At 40.7% G+C, this 14,086-nt stretch overlaps 1 protein-coding gene across 5 annotated transcripts in view; it reads left to right on the top strand.

Annotated features, from left to right (window-relative positions):
* Positions 1-14,086, top strand: part of PTPRT (protein tyrosine phosphatase receptor type T) — a 475,551-nt gene that overhangs the window by 421,738 nt on the left and 39,727 nt on the right. For 2 of the 5 annotated variants that reach the window (XM_076352436.1, XM_076352435.1), the window contains 3 exons: positions 390-467; positions 666-701; positions 9,982-10,169. In XM_076352436.1, coding sequence (XP_076208551.1) covers positions 390-467; positions 666-701; positions 9,982-10,169 — 302 coding nt within the window. The remainder of the gene's footprint in view (positions 1-389; positions 468-665; positions 702-9,981; positions 10,170-14,086) is intronic. The other 3 variants (XM_076352439.1, XM_076352438.1, XM_076352437.1) reach the window with 2 other exon arrangements.

The following is a 14,086-nucleotide window of genomic DNA, read 5'->3' as shown; positions in this document are numbered from 1 at the left end:
CTGTTAATACTGCATTTGATTCTCTGTAGTTTGTATTTTGGGGGCCGTTCTTGAGGATCTTTCTCTTAAAGACAAAAACATAAGTTTGTTCCTTTGGTTAAAAAAAAGGATATCTAGAATATAGTCTTATATGTGTATCCTGTGTAGGAATACATTGATTTACAATAACTGTAATACTGTATTTGGGGTCTGGAGTGCTTATATTAAAGAAAATCCATCATGATGACAATGTAATAAATGTAATATGCATGTCGAGATGAAAAATATAATTCATTTTGATAAGCTTTATATATCCCATATTACTGTGTTCTTTGAGGAACATTATCCCTGTTCTCTTTCTCTCTCTTAATATATGTCTAAAGTCTTTTCCTTATGTCTTTCCTACCTAGCATCACCCTCTCCTTGTTCATTTTCTGTCCAAAGCAAAACCCTTCAGAGCAAATCTTTGTTGAATTCCTACTACTCAGGTACTAGTGCCAGACTTTTCTTTCATTTCTAAATTTTCTTTGCTTTTGTATGTTTCCCAGTATGACCTGTAGACTGAATCTTCTGAGTGTGAGATACAGCTAACCTTGTTTTCATTTTTTGTAACCTTTTTTCCTATTGATCTTCTGTTGATTTCCATTGATCCGTGTCGTGTGGGTGAACGGAATTCCATCTTAAAGTATCATCAGACACTGTTCCATCGACCACGCTGTTAGGTAAGAAGACAGGTATGGTGTACTGCACTTCATTGGAGAGCGAACGCACTCATTACACCTTGAAAATTACTCAGAGAGCATTGTTAAGTGGCTGGGCTCCAAAATCATAATTAATCCTGTGGTCATGTGTTGTGTTAATTGGAAAGCCTTTTGTTTTACTCATGCTTTATTATTGTTATTAATTGATATTTTATTTATTTTAAAGGAAAGAACAATTCAAAAATTAAGGTTTAGGAGTTCTATCAAGTATTTCTTGTTTCTTTTTGTGAACGGGATTTGACATTCTGGTCCAAATTCCCACATGCCGCCTTGCCTTCGGCTTAGTTTTGACTCATGTAGGTGGTTGTGCCTGTGCAGCTGGCATAGAATCATAGAATGGTTTGTGTTGGAAGGGACAACTTTAAAGGTCATCTAGTCCACCCCCCCCACTGTGGGCAGGGACATCTTCAACTAGATCAGGTTGCTCAGAGCCCCGTCCAACCTGACCTTGAACATTTCCAAGGATGGGGCATCCACCACCTCTCTGGGCAACCTGTGCCAGTGCCTCACCACCCTCATCATAAAAAATTTCTTCCTTATATCTAGTCTGAGTCTCCCCTCTCTTAGTTTAAAACCATTACCCCTTGTCCTGTGAGTGAGGCTCAGCTAGGTGTGCCTCAAGGCTTGCCAATATAAGTGAGGATTTGCATGTCCAAAGCAGGTGGGAGCTTACAGTTTTGGACTCAGTTGCAAGTATAAAGGTTATCTGGAGAAATCAAGAGGCTGGGTTTGGGCAAGTGGCCCCACCTCATTCTGTGTATGCTCAGAGTTAAATGCTAAATATTCAAGCAGTTTGGTATGGGTTTGAGAGGATAACAAAAAGGCAGGTTCTGAGAGGCGGAGGCTGTTCTCTGGCTGCTGGTAGCTTTAGAGGGAGGTGTTAGTGTTCAGCATCTCTGAAAATTAGCTTTTCTTGTTCAGATGATAAAGCATCCAGTGTACAGCTCTTAGCTTTTGGATTTTTAAAAATAGTAAGTTTTTACAGTAAGTTAACAGAGACAGCAAAATTGGCAGAAACTGTTAGCTGATAAAAGAAGTTATCCAGAAACTTACTGGAGGTGTACCCTTGAAAGTGAGTAATAACAACCTACAACTTCAGGCTCTCCCTGGAGGATGCTGCCTGCATGTGGAATTTGAAGAAGGCAATTCCTCCGCTATGAATCAGAAAGATGATGTGTGGTTGATCAGAATATAACCAGTGGTATTTATCAGACCTGTCATTTTGGATTATCTACAGTAAATGTTCACTTCCAGACACAGTAATCTACCATGGCTGCTTTAAACATTACTCTGAGCATGTTGAAGGCCCACAGTTAGACCAGGAAGAAATTACAACCGATTGCTTAAATGCCTTGACTTACAGACTACCAGCCAGGGCACGGAGGCTTGGAGGGACTGCCACAATACATACCTTTATCCTGCTATCTATCAAAACGCTGACAGCAATGAATGAGCCCTCTTTAACAAGGTGGGGAAGGAAAGGAGTCCTTTTTCCAGAAGGTTTGTTCTCGTTTCCCAGAGACTCAGCGTTGTCGATAGAAAAGTCTAAAGGTAGATCTTTTGGCTACATTTTAGAAACAGGGCCCAGACTGCAGTTTGCTGGAAGATGTCGAACTGCTCTCAGTCTGGTACTCAGCATCTGTGAAAACTGGACCCTCATTCGAGGGACCTGTTTTCCCCCTCTGTCCTGATAATAAGAATTACGATGTGAACTGCACACTTCGTAATCTGAAGCTCAAGGAGCGATGGACAGATTCAATCTGTACTTCTCATGGGAAAGCAAAAGCCCCCAAAGCTTTCAGAATCCCAAATTTTAGAGAGGAAAAAGAGGAAATAGGAATTAAACCGGTCGTGTGCTTATGTATTCAAAACTCTTTCAAACTTAACTTCTACTAACCACTATATCTGAGTAAGGATCAATATCCCTGTTTTACACATGTAAAGTTAAGTACAGAGCACTTTTAAGACATGATTTACACAGACTGGTCACCCCCCCAGTTCCATCTGAATTTAACAGCCACAGGTGCTGTGAAACAGCCCTTGGCATTAAAGAAATTTCTGTCTTGTGACTTGAAGACAAATTAAAACCTTGGCGTTCTGGCTTCTTGGACAGATTCACCAGACGTTGGATGTTGCTGTATGAGCAAAATAAGTTTAATTTTTGACGTTTATTAATATTAATTCCTGGGAAAGAAAAAGAGATCTTAGAAAGGGCATCACTCATCCCACTACCAATATCCGTCTTTGGGCACTACCTGCAGTTCAGTGCTATTTGTTCCCATCTGTTATGCCTTCTGCTAATAAATGTTCTGTATCTGCAATAGTGGATGACTCCCTAGGCTTGGCTGTGACATGATTTGTTGGTAGTAAGATATAAGGGATTTTGGTTTTGCCTCTACCCTATCCCGTGCTTGATTAATGCTGTTTTATGTAATGCATGTTTTTAGCTCCGTAATTTTCTCTCCCTGTTGTAGACAACTCTGGATTTAAATGTTTTGCGTAAGCATCTTCACTAGAGAAGTGAATATTTAATACTAACAAATAAAGGAGGTAGATTTCCCTATTTTTAATACTTCAGTAAGGCCCATGTTGTACCAGTACTGTAAAGCCTAAACAGGAGGTAGTACAACCTTAGAGGTTGTTTTTGGAGAAAATGTGCATGGTCAGTAGCTCTCGAAGGTGTTCAGCAGATGTCATCAGGGCAGTCTCTTCAGGGGAACCAGCATGTGCTTCCCTTGCATCCGTTAACATCTCCCGGTAGCGTGTAAGGACGTTTACCCTTGTTCTCATTTCAACTGCTCAAGAGGATCCTAACAACAAGAGTCGCTGCCCTCCAGAGAGGATGAGGACTATAGTGCCTTCTAGTTCCTTGCAGATGGGCAGAACAAGCAGAGAAAGCTCGCTGTCAGGAAGTCTCACACAAAAAGTGGCTTGTGCTTAGACATAGAAATTTGCCCTGAATTTCAGTCTTCTGTAGCTTGGATAGGCTTTTGCCCGTGCCTAATCAGTCTGCTGCGGGTACATCCACAACCGAATCTTTGAAGAACTAAAAAGATATTCAGAAGCTGATATTGCTGCATTAGCAAGTGTCACCGTTACTGGCTTTTTAAATTGCAGGATGAGTTATTTTTATGCAATGGAAGCTCGGAAATCAATGGCTTGATCTGTTCAGTTGTAGCTGTAGCCTCCCCGGCCATGTCAGCCTCTAAGGAGCAGTGGGAGAGGCTCTCACGTCAGTTCGCTGTGCTAATGTTGGCCTGCAGCAGAATGAGTGATGGACGCGCATGCCCTTGTAGGCTGTTACTTGAGGTGAATTTCTCTTACATTACTTTCTGCTTGCACATGATCAGATAGCTTGGAAAACGCTCTTTTCCAGTCTTTAGTGGCTTCTAGTTTTGTGTGCTGTTTGGAAGTTGCCGGTATTTCAGCTGTAACTAATGAATTGCTCTGTAAGGTAGGTAGATCTGACAGCCTCTTTTCACCAAGGAGGCAAAGAGAGATTTGACTTGGTGAGGTCCACGCATTTGAAGAGCTGCACTGTTACGCATGTACCCGATAGTCCCAAGTCTTAGCTCACCTCACCAAAGCATCTTCCTTACATCTCTAAGGGGATTTTCTTCTACGCTAACTGATGAAAAAATTGTATGCAATAGTTTTTATAAGATTAGAATACACTTGTGTGACGTGTTTACCAAGCGATTCTTAAAAATCTCTTTAGAATCTAGAGCAAATTACTTTCTCCAGCTTTTTTTTTTATTATTATTATTATGCACATGTGGCTTCTTCATAGCCTTTGAAATGAAAGATGCATCCTCTGCTCTCTGTCAAACCTGGTGTCAGAAGGCTTTTTGTTAAGGAAAGTGCCTTTTTATAGCTCAGTTGATATCATTAGACAAATGATGTTTTGACATTGGTTTGCCAAACCACTGTTTGTATTGTATATAGCATATTATAGCTGGATATTTATCATATAATAAAGCCTTGATGCACACAAAAAAGCAAATTAATTTTACCAGCTTGCACCATATCCCTAGTGTAAGGGGAAGAGATATTAGCCATGCTGTAGTCATCCTTGGAAGGTGTCAAATAATTGACAACCCTTACTCTAGTGTAGAGAGACTGGATATGTGTGTAATTAAATCCATCACAAACACCACTCAAAATATAATTTATTTTGTGCAAAGGATGTCTTATCATGTTACACACTTGCCAAGGCTGAGAGAATAAAGATATAAACAAAGATGATAGGCCTGTCATTTCAGACACAGAAGGAACTTGTGGATATTAAAGCAAAAGTTTTGAAAGAAACTTCTCTACATATACAGGATGACACATCGGTGCAGCATTGCTTTTAGTTGTTTGAGGCATAGGTTAGTTTTCTGGTCAGAAGGCAACATCATACTCCGTGTCCAGATATCTATCTCTCAGACTAACAAAACTATGTTTACAAAACAAGATGACATCTATAAAAGGATCTAAAGTTTTAATCCCCAAAGGTGCTCTGGATGAGCAGGTCCCCTCCCAGCAACCTTACTGGGACGTTGCGCAGGGGTCTGATCGTACAGAGCCACTTCCAGGCTGGGAATCTAATTTCCCAGCTGCTCTTCATCTTATCTGTGACATCTGTGGAGAAGTTTATCAGTTTTTCTGTGGAGGGAGACATACTTATTTTACTTGTCTGGGTAACAACAAAAGTACATAATACAAGGTGTTGTAGCAGCAGGCAAGCACTAATATCTCACCCTCGGGGTTACTCATCAAATGGGGAAAGATGCCACCTAGCTGGCCTCTGCTTCAGCTTTCCTCTGCACGCTGGACTCCCTTATGTTTCTCTTGGCAGAGTAAGACCTCAGAGTTTACTTCAGCAAGTTCATGATTATTTCTCCAGCAAAGAAGAGAGGCACAAGAGGCACCATTTCATAAGCAAGGAGAGTTTGTGAATATTAAAAGTGGAGTCAACATTGTTAAATTTGATTATCTGCAGTTACACCCTAAACAGATAAGCTGAGATGCCTGAAGAGTTTCCCAATCAGGCTAGTTCTGAGAGCGCCAGTGAATCATTGATTTAACGTCTTATACAAAATTTCAGGGTATTCTGTGAACTCTTAGGCTGATAATGAAAGTGCCAGCTTCCAGAAATCAAAATATCTGTGTTGGCAACAGACATCTTAGTATGGGGAGTAAGAGTGTTGCACTAAAAAGGATTAACAAACAAGCTGACAACGTATTTTGCTATTGCAGCTGCTAATATTAGAAATGATCCTCTTACAAACAGCATGTTTCCAGCAACATGCAGAATACCTGTTTTATTTACAGCTGCACAAAAAGAACTGTGGAAAATTGGAAATGGTTCTAGGAAGGAGCCGGAGCCCTGAACAGCCTGCCCTAATGAGACTTCAGAAGCTCTCCATTGATTTACTTTATCAAAGAGAAACTGAAGAAGTGATTTGATCAGTGCCTGCATGGGTCAAGATTTCAAATGCTCAGAGGGCTCTTTAATCTAACAGAAGGTATAATAAGATTCGGTGCCTGCAAGTCGAAGCTAAGCAAAATCAAATTGCAATTAAGAAATGTTTAGACAGCAAGGGTAATTAACCATTGCCACAACTTTTGGGGTCAGAATGGAATCACCATCTCTTGAAATGTTTTAATTTTGATTACTTCTTGGAACTGTATTCCATCTTTGGTATGCAAAGAAATGTGGTGGTATGTGTTCCTATCAACAAAATGAGGACATATGACTAGAAATAAGATGTGCATATGAAATATAATCCAAAAAAGCCTGATGCACGATTCTGTATGTTGAGTAGTTTCTGAGTATTAGAGTGAATTATTTCAAGCATCTTTCCAAAAAAATCCATTTTCTTGTTTTGCTCATCTCACTGAAAACTCATAAAAGGCACACATGCTTTAGAGGCGCTGCCGAAACTTTAGTGAAAGTCTTGGCCAATTTGTCCTACAAACTCATCCTCGTTTGCAAGGGAATGGGGGCATGTTTGTGAGAAGGGGACGGAGAGAAGGGACTACGGAAAATTGCTGTGACTTGCCTTTAGTGCAACAATTAAAGCAGAAGTCTGACTTTTCTTGTCTTTTCCAGTAATAATGGTGCCAAAAGGAATGAGCTGTGGTTTATAGCTGCAACCTGCAGGAAAAGCAAAGCCTGTTTGCAAGCCCTCCAAAGACTCTTTTGGTTGATTGTCCTAGGGAGAGATCAGTTTGCTGCTACCTCGCCTCCTACCTGCATTCTGAATTGTTCACAAAATTGCTGTAAACAGCACATCTTCAGAGAGGGTGTCGTGCCTTGCGTGAGCGCCTCATTAACCATGCTTAGGTTCAGGCTCATGGTGTGATTAGACGGAGAAGGAACAATATGTTTCTTGCATCAGGCTTTATTAGCAGAACATATGAACGCTAGGCTCGCCTCATACATAGCAATTTGTCTCCATAAAAGCCCCTCCACTCTTTCTTTGGCCCAGATAAAATGCTCATGGGAATAACTGACAGTTGTCCTGAGCTTGTGCAAGTGTCTGGCTTGGGTTTTCTTTCAGGTAGTGCAGAGGCCATTCGAGACGCTTTTGTCACGGACGTACGGAGGAGGTGATCTTCTGCCTAATTTCAGCTCTGTGTGTCATTCGGTTGAGAGTAGGATGACCCAGATTGTGTGACACTTTTTTTTAAGCAGAAACTTAACTTGGCTGGGTGCGAGGCACGCAAACGGTGTGATGCCGCGGACCATACTACAAGAGCTGTTACTACAATCAGTGGTTTTTGTACCATTTTTCATCTGTCTGACCAAAGAGGCCAGAAGCACAGTTGTCACTGTAAATTCAAAGGCCAGAGTCAGATCCTTCTTTGCTGCTGAGCAGCTTCTTCTAGTCCCAGATTCATAACACGGGCACGTACTTTGAGGGAAGTTATTTTGAAAAGGAGGGGGCACCACTTTTCTGGCTTTCACCTCTCCCTATGATACTTCTTTCTGAGAAGAGAGCCAAGTATACCAGAATTAAAGGATCTGATGAAGAGAGAAATTAATAATTGCCTGCAAAGGAGCTGAGTGATCTGAGCTCCATGTTACAAGTAGCCTGTACTCTGCATGTGCCGTTACTGTATTAGCACTAGAACCGCACATTAATTTTAAGACTCCCTCTCGAATAGGGATATCGTAATGGTTTTTAATTGGGGCTGATAAAAATGTGGCATTACTTGTAGGTTCCTCAGAGAAGCCAATTGTGAAATTGGGTTTGTATTAAACCTAATGATGGAAAATTAAGCATAGTACGTCTGTCGGAAATGGTCCACGATAAAAATCTTCTCCTCTCCATTACAGGAGGTTAATAGGGAATAGGGGAGGAAAGATGCACTGGGAAAGCGAATCCAACTAGGGGAATTAATAAGCCTTGAAATTCCCTCTGTTCAGAGTTCTCACACTGTCATTAGTCAGAGCATTAGGGATGATTATACAAATGCTTTGGATGTTACTCTTCCTTAAATCCCAAATTTATTCACATTTTGTATTTGAGGGTTGCTTCGCTAGAGCCATAGCTCTGTAAATCTCTGAGTGTCCTGGGAATGTGACTGTGTTTATGAGAACCTGGGATTCAGAAATCCTTAAATTCAGTAGCTTAATCATAGAGCAGATGGTCACTTTGTGCTAATTTATTTCAGAAGAAGCAGGATGTGTTCGGTGTCTCTGATAATTCAACCACCAGACTTATTTATCTCACACTGGAGATCAGCTTGCCCTGCGGCAGTGTCCACTGCTGGCATTTCTTTCTCCTTCTCATAGTCCTGCAACTTCAAAACAGAGCATATGCCTGTCTTGATATCTTCCCCCTAATATAACAGTAAACCAGCTAAAGTATTATTTGTGGTGTTTTGTCATGTCGTTGGTTTGCCAGCTGCTGGGAAGGCAGTCGAATGCACTCATCTGCCTGCTCCTACCCAACTTCGCAGTGAGGGACAACAGCAGAGATCCTGACTGCTTCTGATCAAAACTCCATGGCGATTTCTCAAGCATAGCAATGTCTACAATAGCACTCCGGCCGTATTTCTGCCTCACAAAAATCACCCTGAAATTGCAATTTGATTTATTTATTCTTTATCCCTTCAAAAACATGACTGCAGTATTGCTGTAAAGGGATAGTGTTTAGGCTCTTTGTCAGTAAGCTTTCTGTAAGAAACAAGCCTTGTGTATGCAGTCTGAAGGGTTTTTTTTATGAACAATTTGAGAGAGGTATATTTTTTGTTTGCTAATAGCTTCGTTTTGGGTAAGACCAGAAAGAATTGATGCAGACTGATAAGGTCTGTATGTGCGAAAGAACCCAAGCATCTCAGATGCCTGTAATCATAGGAAAAAACAATGGTTTATTTGGCCAACTGTCTAAATTTGGTCAACTCTGGTAGATAAGAAGCTAAATTTTTCACCTAATCTGAGTTTCTGTTGTTAAAAATAACTATTGTGACAGTCAATTGTTTGGTTATTTAAGCTCTTTTCTATTAGTTCACCAGGAATATTTTTTTATGTATATGTGTTGTGCTGGGGCTATATCCATCTGCATAGTGATAGAGATTTTTTTTAATCCATTTCTTTCAAAAAGAAACTTTTTCTGTTAAGTTGACATATCTGAAATTTTAACTTTCTGTATGCAGGATAACTATATTTTTATGCTGGTTTATTCTTTCTGATAATATTACATCTTTGTAATTTACATATAAATTTTAGGCCTGAACTAGCAGAGCAGTTTAATTTGCCTCTAACATCCTGTGTGGCTTATTTGAAATGCTAATAATTTGTTTGCTATTAACTTTGGGCCCCTTTCAGTTATCTCATATTGTACACCCCAAATCCCACTTGAATATCGTGTTCATCTCTGTGTATCTTTCAGTCATGTTCTTTGCAGGTTTGTGACGAAAGGTATGTAATTCAATTGGAGTCGTTATGCAGAGCTCACCCTTACAAAATGTGCTATTTCGCTCTATGTGCTGTATCCTCGTTAGCCTGATTGGCTCTTTACTCTGTGTCCCATCTCTCTGGGTTTGTCTCCTTCACACAAAAAATATTGAAGTGTGATTTAGTCTTTCTAGGCAGCTGTAGGCAACTGTGTGTTTCCTACTTATTTCTTTACTTTCTTCTGCCTGCGCCAACCTATGGGGTGGTGGAGAAACAAATAAAGAGAGCAAGAGTGAGAGTGGAAATACCAGATAGGTGAAAGCTTGTTTTGCCTCCCTGTCTTTAAAACAGACAGTAGCCATGGAGAGATGACCCAGCCAACCCTGACTATCCAGACCCACCCGTACCGGAGCTGCGAGCCGGTGGAAATGTCCTACCCCCGGGGGCAGTTCCAGCCAGCCATCCGAGTGGCCGACCTGCTGCAGCACATCACCCAGATGAAGCGAGGACAGGGCTATGGATTTAAAGAGGAGTATGAGGTGAGAGGAACCTTCACTCACATGAATAAGTAGAGAAGTTGCACTCACAAAGGATAGATGCTTGGGAGGGGAGGATAATGGTTTTTAAGAGCTTCTTTTCCTTAATTCACTTACTGTCTTAATCCTTTCCTTTCTCCATCTTATTTCTGTTTATGAGGGTAGGATTTCACAGCGCTAGCAGTCTTTGGTGGCCCTCTAGTCCAAAGAAAAGGTGTTTACTACAGCGATAAGATAATGACATTGTGCTCATCCGTTAGCATGTGCCCTCTCTCCCATAAAGAGCAGACAATAAATATTTAACAGGCGCTGAACTCAGTGAAGGGCTTGGAGTCCCACAGTCCCTTACTTATTGATGGGCTTTCGTTGACAGCAGTGCAAGCCAGGCTTTGAGAAAAGGAAGGGGTTTTGCTTGAGCTTTTTGGGAGCTCCAAACACTCTGTAACAATTGATCAAATTAAATCACAGCGTAATAACCTGAATGCAGAATTGTAAAGGCAAAGGCAGGAACCTTGTGTAGCTTAAATGAAGGTGGAGTTTTCCAGTATGCTCAAACCTCTGGCTCGGAATATGTTTGGCTGATCTACTCTTCCAACTCCATGTGAAGAGAGGAGCAAAGAGTAAGCTGCAAAAATGAAAGCAGCCCTCCTCCCCACCCCCAGCTCTTCCCCCCGAGCTGGAATGACCAGGAATGTAATTCAAATGACAAGAAGAAACATGACGTTGGGGAGGAGCTGGAAGAGGAATATACGTTTAGAGGAGAGAGAACAGATGAGGGAAATAGTATCAAACATATGTGAGACTTTGCTCTAGCAAGCGATAATTATAATGAATGTAGTAAGCTTGTGGGAAGGCAATAAGCAATTAATATGCATAGTGGCATTAAAACTACTTAAAAATAACATAACAGCTGTGAAAAATAAGTTACTTAATGAAAACGGCTCACTTTTCCGCCCTGCAAGTAAGAGTCCATGGGGTTTGTATCACTGATGCTGGGTTTTGCTGTAATTGAGAGGCAATCTTTCCCTGGTTGTCAGTAGGGAGTATTTTTTTAATCAGATAGCATCAAAGAGTGTCATAACAAATGTTTCTGGTAACTGTATGTTAACCAGGTCTAGTCACTCATGCCCCACAATCAGGCACGCTAATTAAACTATCAATATAAAGAGCTCTGTTTAATATTGAAAACGGGTAATAATTCTCTCAGGAGATTTACTTAGCCTCCCCTTGGCCTCCATTTCCATGAATACTACCCAAAACTGCATCCAGCTCAATTACAGATGCCCTAAGATCTAGTTCTTGATGTTCAAGAAGAAAACAGGTGCTGGCATATATGTAATTTTCTGGCACTGGCATTGGTAATTATCAAAATAACACATTAGCATGAAAAATGTCAATGCAACTTTCAGCTCCCCAAGTTCTGCCTTCCCCAGAAAGTGCTATCTACATACGTATATAATGACGATGACATTATATAGATTTGCATAATTCCTTTCTTTACAAGAAATAGCCTGGAGAATGCCACGAGCTCTCAAATCACCCGTGCTGTTCTACCCTTCAGTCAGAGGTAACTGCCCGAAGTAGCAGTCATTTTCAATGGTGGAATTTGGTTTTCAGAGCATGGGACGCAGGCAGCACTTCAGCTCCAACAAGCTTTCAGCCACCACCAGCAATACCACAAATGGGGGGAGGATGTCAAGGAGCATTATAACTCCTGGAAGGTAGGAGGTTTAGGCTGGCCGAGAGTGGTGTCTCAGACTGGAATCTGGAGGAACACAAAGCTGCAAAACTGGCTTTGCAAAATGTTTTGCAGAATGGTTGATAAAATCTTAAAAAGAATTTGATGTCTCTTTTAAAATGTGTTTTCATACACTGATATCAGTGTCACCTCCAAATATGTTTTTTCTTCTAAGGAGCTGATTTTCTACTTACTTTGCAAATTGATAGCATAAATTACAGCCTATTTAGTGATATGTTACCAAATAATTTTACTCTCATGAAAAATCACTTTGAACGGAGTGTATCAGTCACACATGACAGTCTCTTATCTCTCTACATTCTCATCTCCACTGAATTTCTCCACTGGAAATTGCATTCAGTATTTGTTTAAAATAAACCTTCACCTACAGACCATTAGAGCACAGGCAGCATGTTTTACCAAGGGCATCTAGAAAAATATTTCTGGTGTTTCCATCCTGCACGTAACTTCACACTGAGATGAAAAGCAGGATGTGATCGTGTAAGCGGTGTCACTGCTGGTGTGAAATGGCTGGTAACTGCGTGTGTGTGCACGCACGTGGGAATCTGTCAGCGCTTGCCGTGTGTGTGTTATTTTGGGTCTGCCTGCTGCACCTGAGGCCAAAGTGTGACTTGGGCCTTTTTGGCTGCTGCTTCTGTTTAGCAATAAAACGTGTAGACCACAAGAGAGAAATATATCACTGACACTGGATGTAGATAGCACTATTTGGGATTAGGCATAGGCGTAAACATTTGAACGGGACACATTTAAATGTCACCTGTTCCTTTTTCAGAACATATCAGCCCTGATTTGTTGTGAGCTGCGGGACTAGTCCCATAGACTTACTGCGAGCACCAATTACTGGCTACGGAGATAATAAGCTTAAGTATCCAAACTCATTTTCCATTATGATTTAGGATGTCACTAAAGTACATTCTCCTGCTGCGTTACTGAGACCGTTTAGTTATTTTGGATTTTGTGGCTCCTTCCTCAAGCATCTTAGTATTGAGGGTCTTCAGGTTATTGAATTCACCTCTGTATTTTAACCCTTTCATTTCTGGCTGGCTGCACGTCTTCTATCTGGTCAAAAGAATAGATGCGTTCAGGCTGTGACGTGACATTGCAAAACGTTTGGCAGCAGGGTGTTTCTGTAGATGCTGTCCTTGGACATTGTTGGCTTAAGGCTTTGCTACGAACAGGAATGGGGAACTGAACCGGCTGAAGTATTTCTTTTTCGGTTATTTTATTTATCCGAAGCAGTTTTTAACCCTGGGTCACAGCAGAGTTGTGGGAACAGTTTTGCCACCACTGTTGAGAAGGTAGTGGCTGCAGGGAGAGGGCCAGGACTCTGGGGCAAGCTTTGAGATGAGCAGCAAGGCTTTTAATTGATGTTGTTGCCTTTGGCAGCAATACTGCAGCATTGGGGTAGGTCAGTGCAAATGAACGATTCAAGTTTTCATATTTAAATTAAAAACAAGCAGCAAACTAACTAAATGCATCCATTGGAAATTTAAATTGGCTTGCAATAACCCTCAATTTAATGTGAACACTTTAGTTATGTTTGGGCTATGTTGCTTAGAAAGCTTGATTGAGATGAAGCTAACTTTTAGAGTTCTATCCTTGTAATTTCAGATAAAAATTAGATCAATTTAGTTTAAAAAGCATCATTGTAACATAAGTTCCACTCCTGGGAATATATTTCAATATAAATTTTACAAAACTTCTCTAAAAGAAGAAAAGTAAGAAAAGCCTGAAAATCAAGTCCAGATTTTTGAACTCTGAAAGTTTGCAGTTGTTAAATCAAACAAAGAAGGGGGAGCGTTTCCTGTGAAATGCAGATCAAATACGGATGCCTGAGTGAGCTATCCTGATTTACCATTGCTGATAATGCAGAGAGAAACAGAATATTAACCCTTTTTGCTATTATAGAGATACTTATTTTAGAAACAAAAACTGAAGGAACAAAACGTTAGGTATGCTCCTCTTTTTCTGGATGCAACTGAATTATAATTGATATTTTTGCCTTTGTACTACTAATGCAGTTTTGATTCTTGGTGCTGCATTTTTTAGTGATCTCACAGAAAAATTGTTGGTGCTGTACCACCCGTGTACATGCAGTTACTCCAATTTGTTCATCTGGTGTGTATAAAAGTAGGGGTATAAGGTATGCCTCTGCAAAGGC

Source organism: Aptenodytes patagonicus, chromosome 14 (assembly GCF_965638725.1).
Source record: "Aptenodytes patagonicus chromosome 14, bAptPat1.pri.cur, whole genome shotgun sequence".
NCBI classification, from domain to species: domain Eukaryota; kingdom Metazoa; phylum Chordata; class Aves; order Sphenisciformes; family Spheniscidae; genus Aptenodytes; species Aptenodytes patagonicus.
This window is presented reverse-complemented; position numbering and strand designations above follow the sequence as displayed.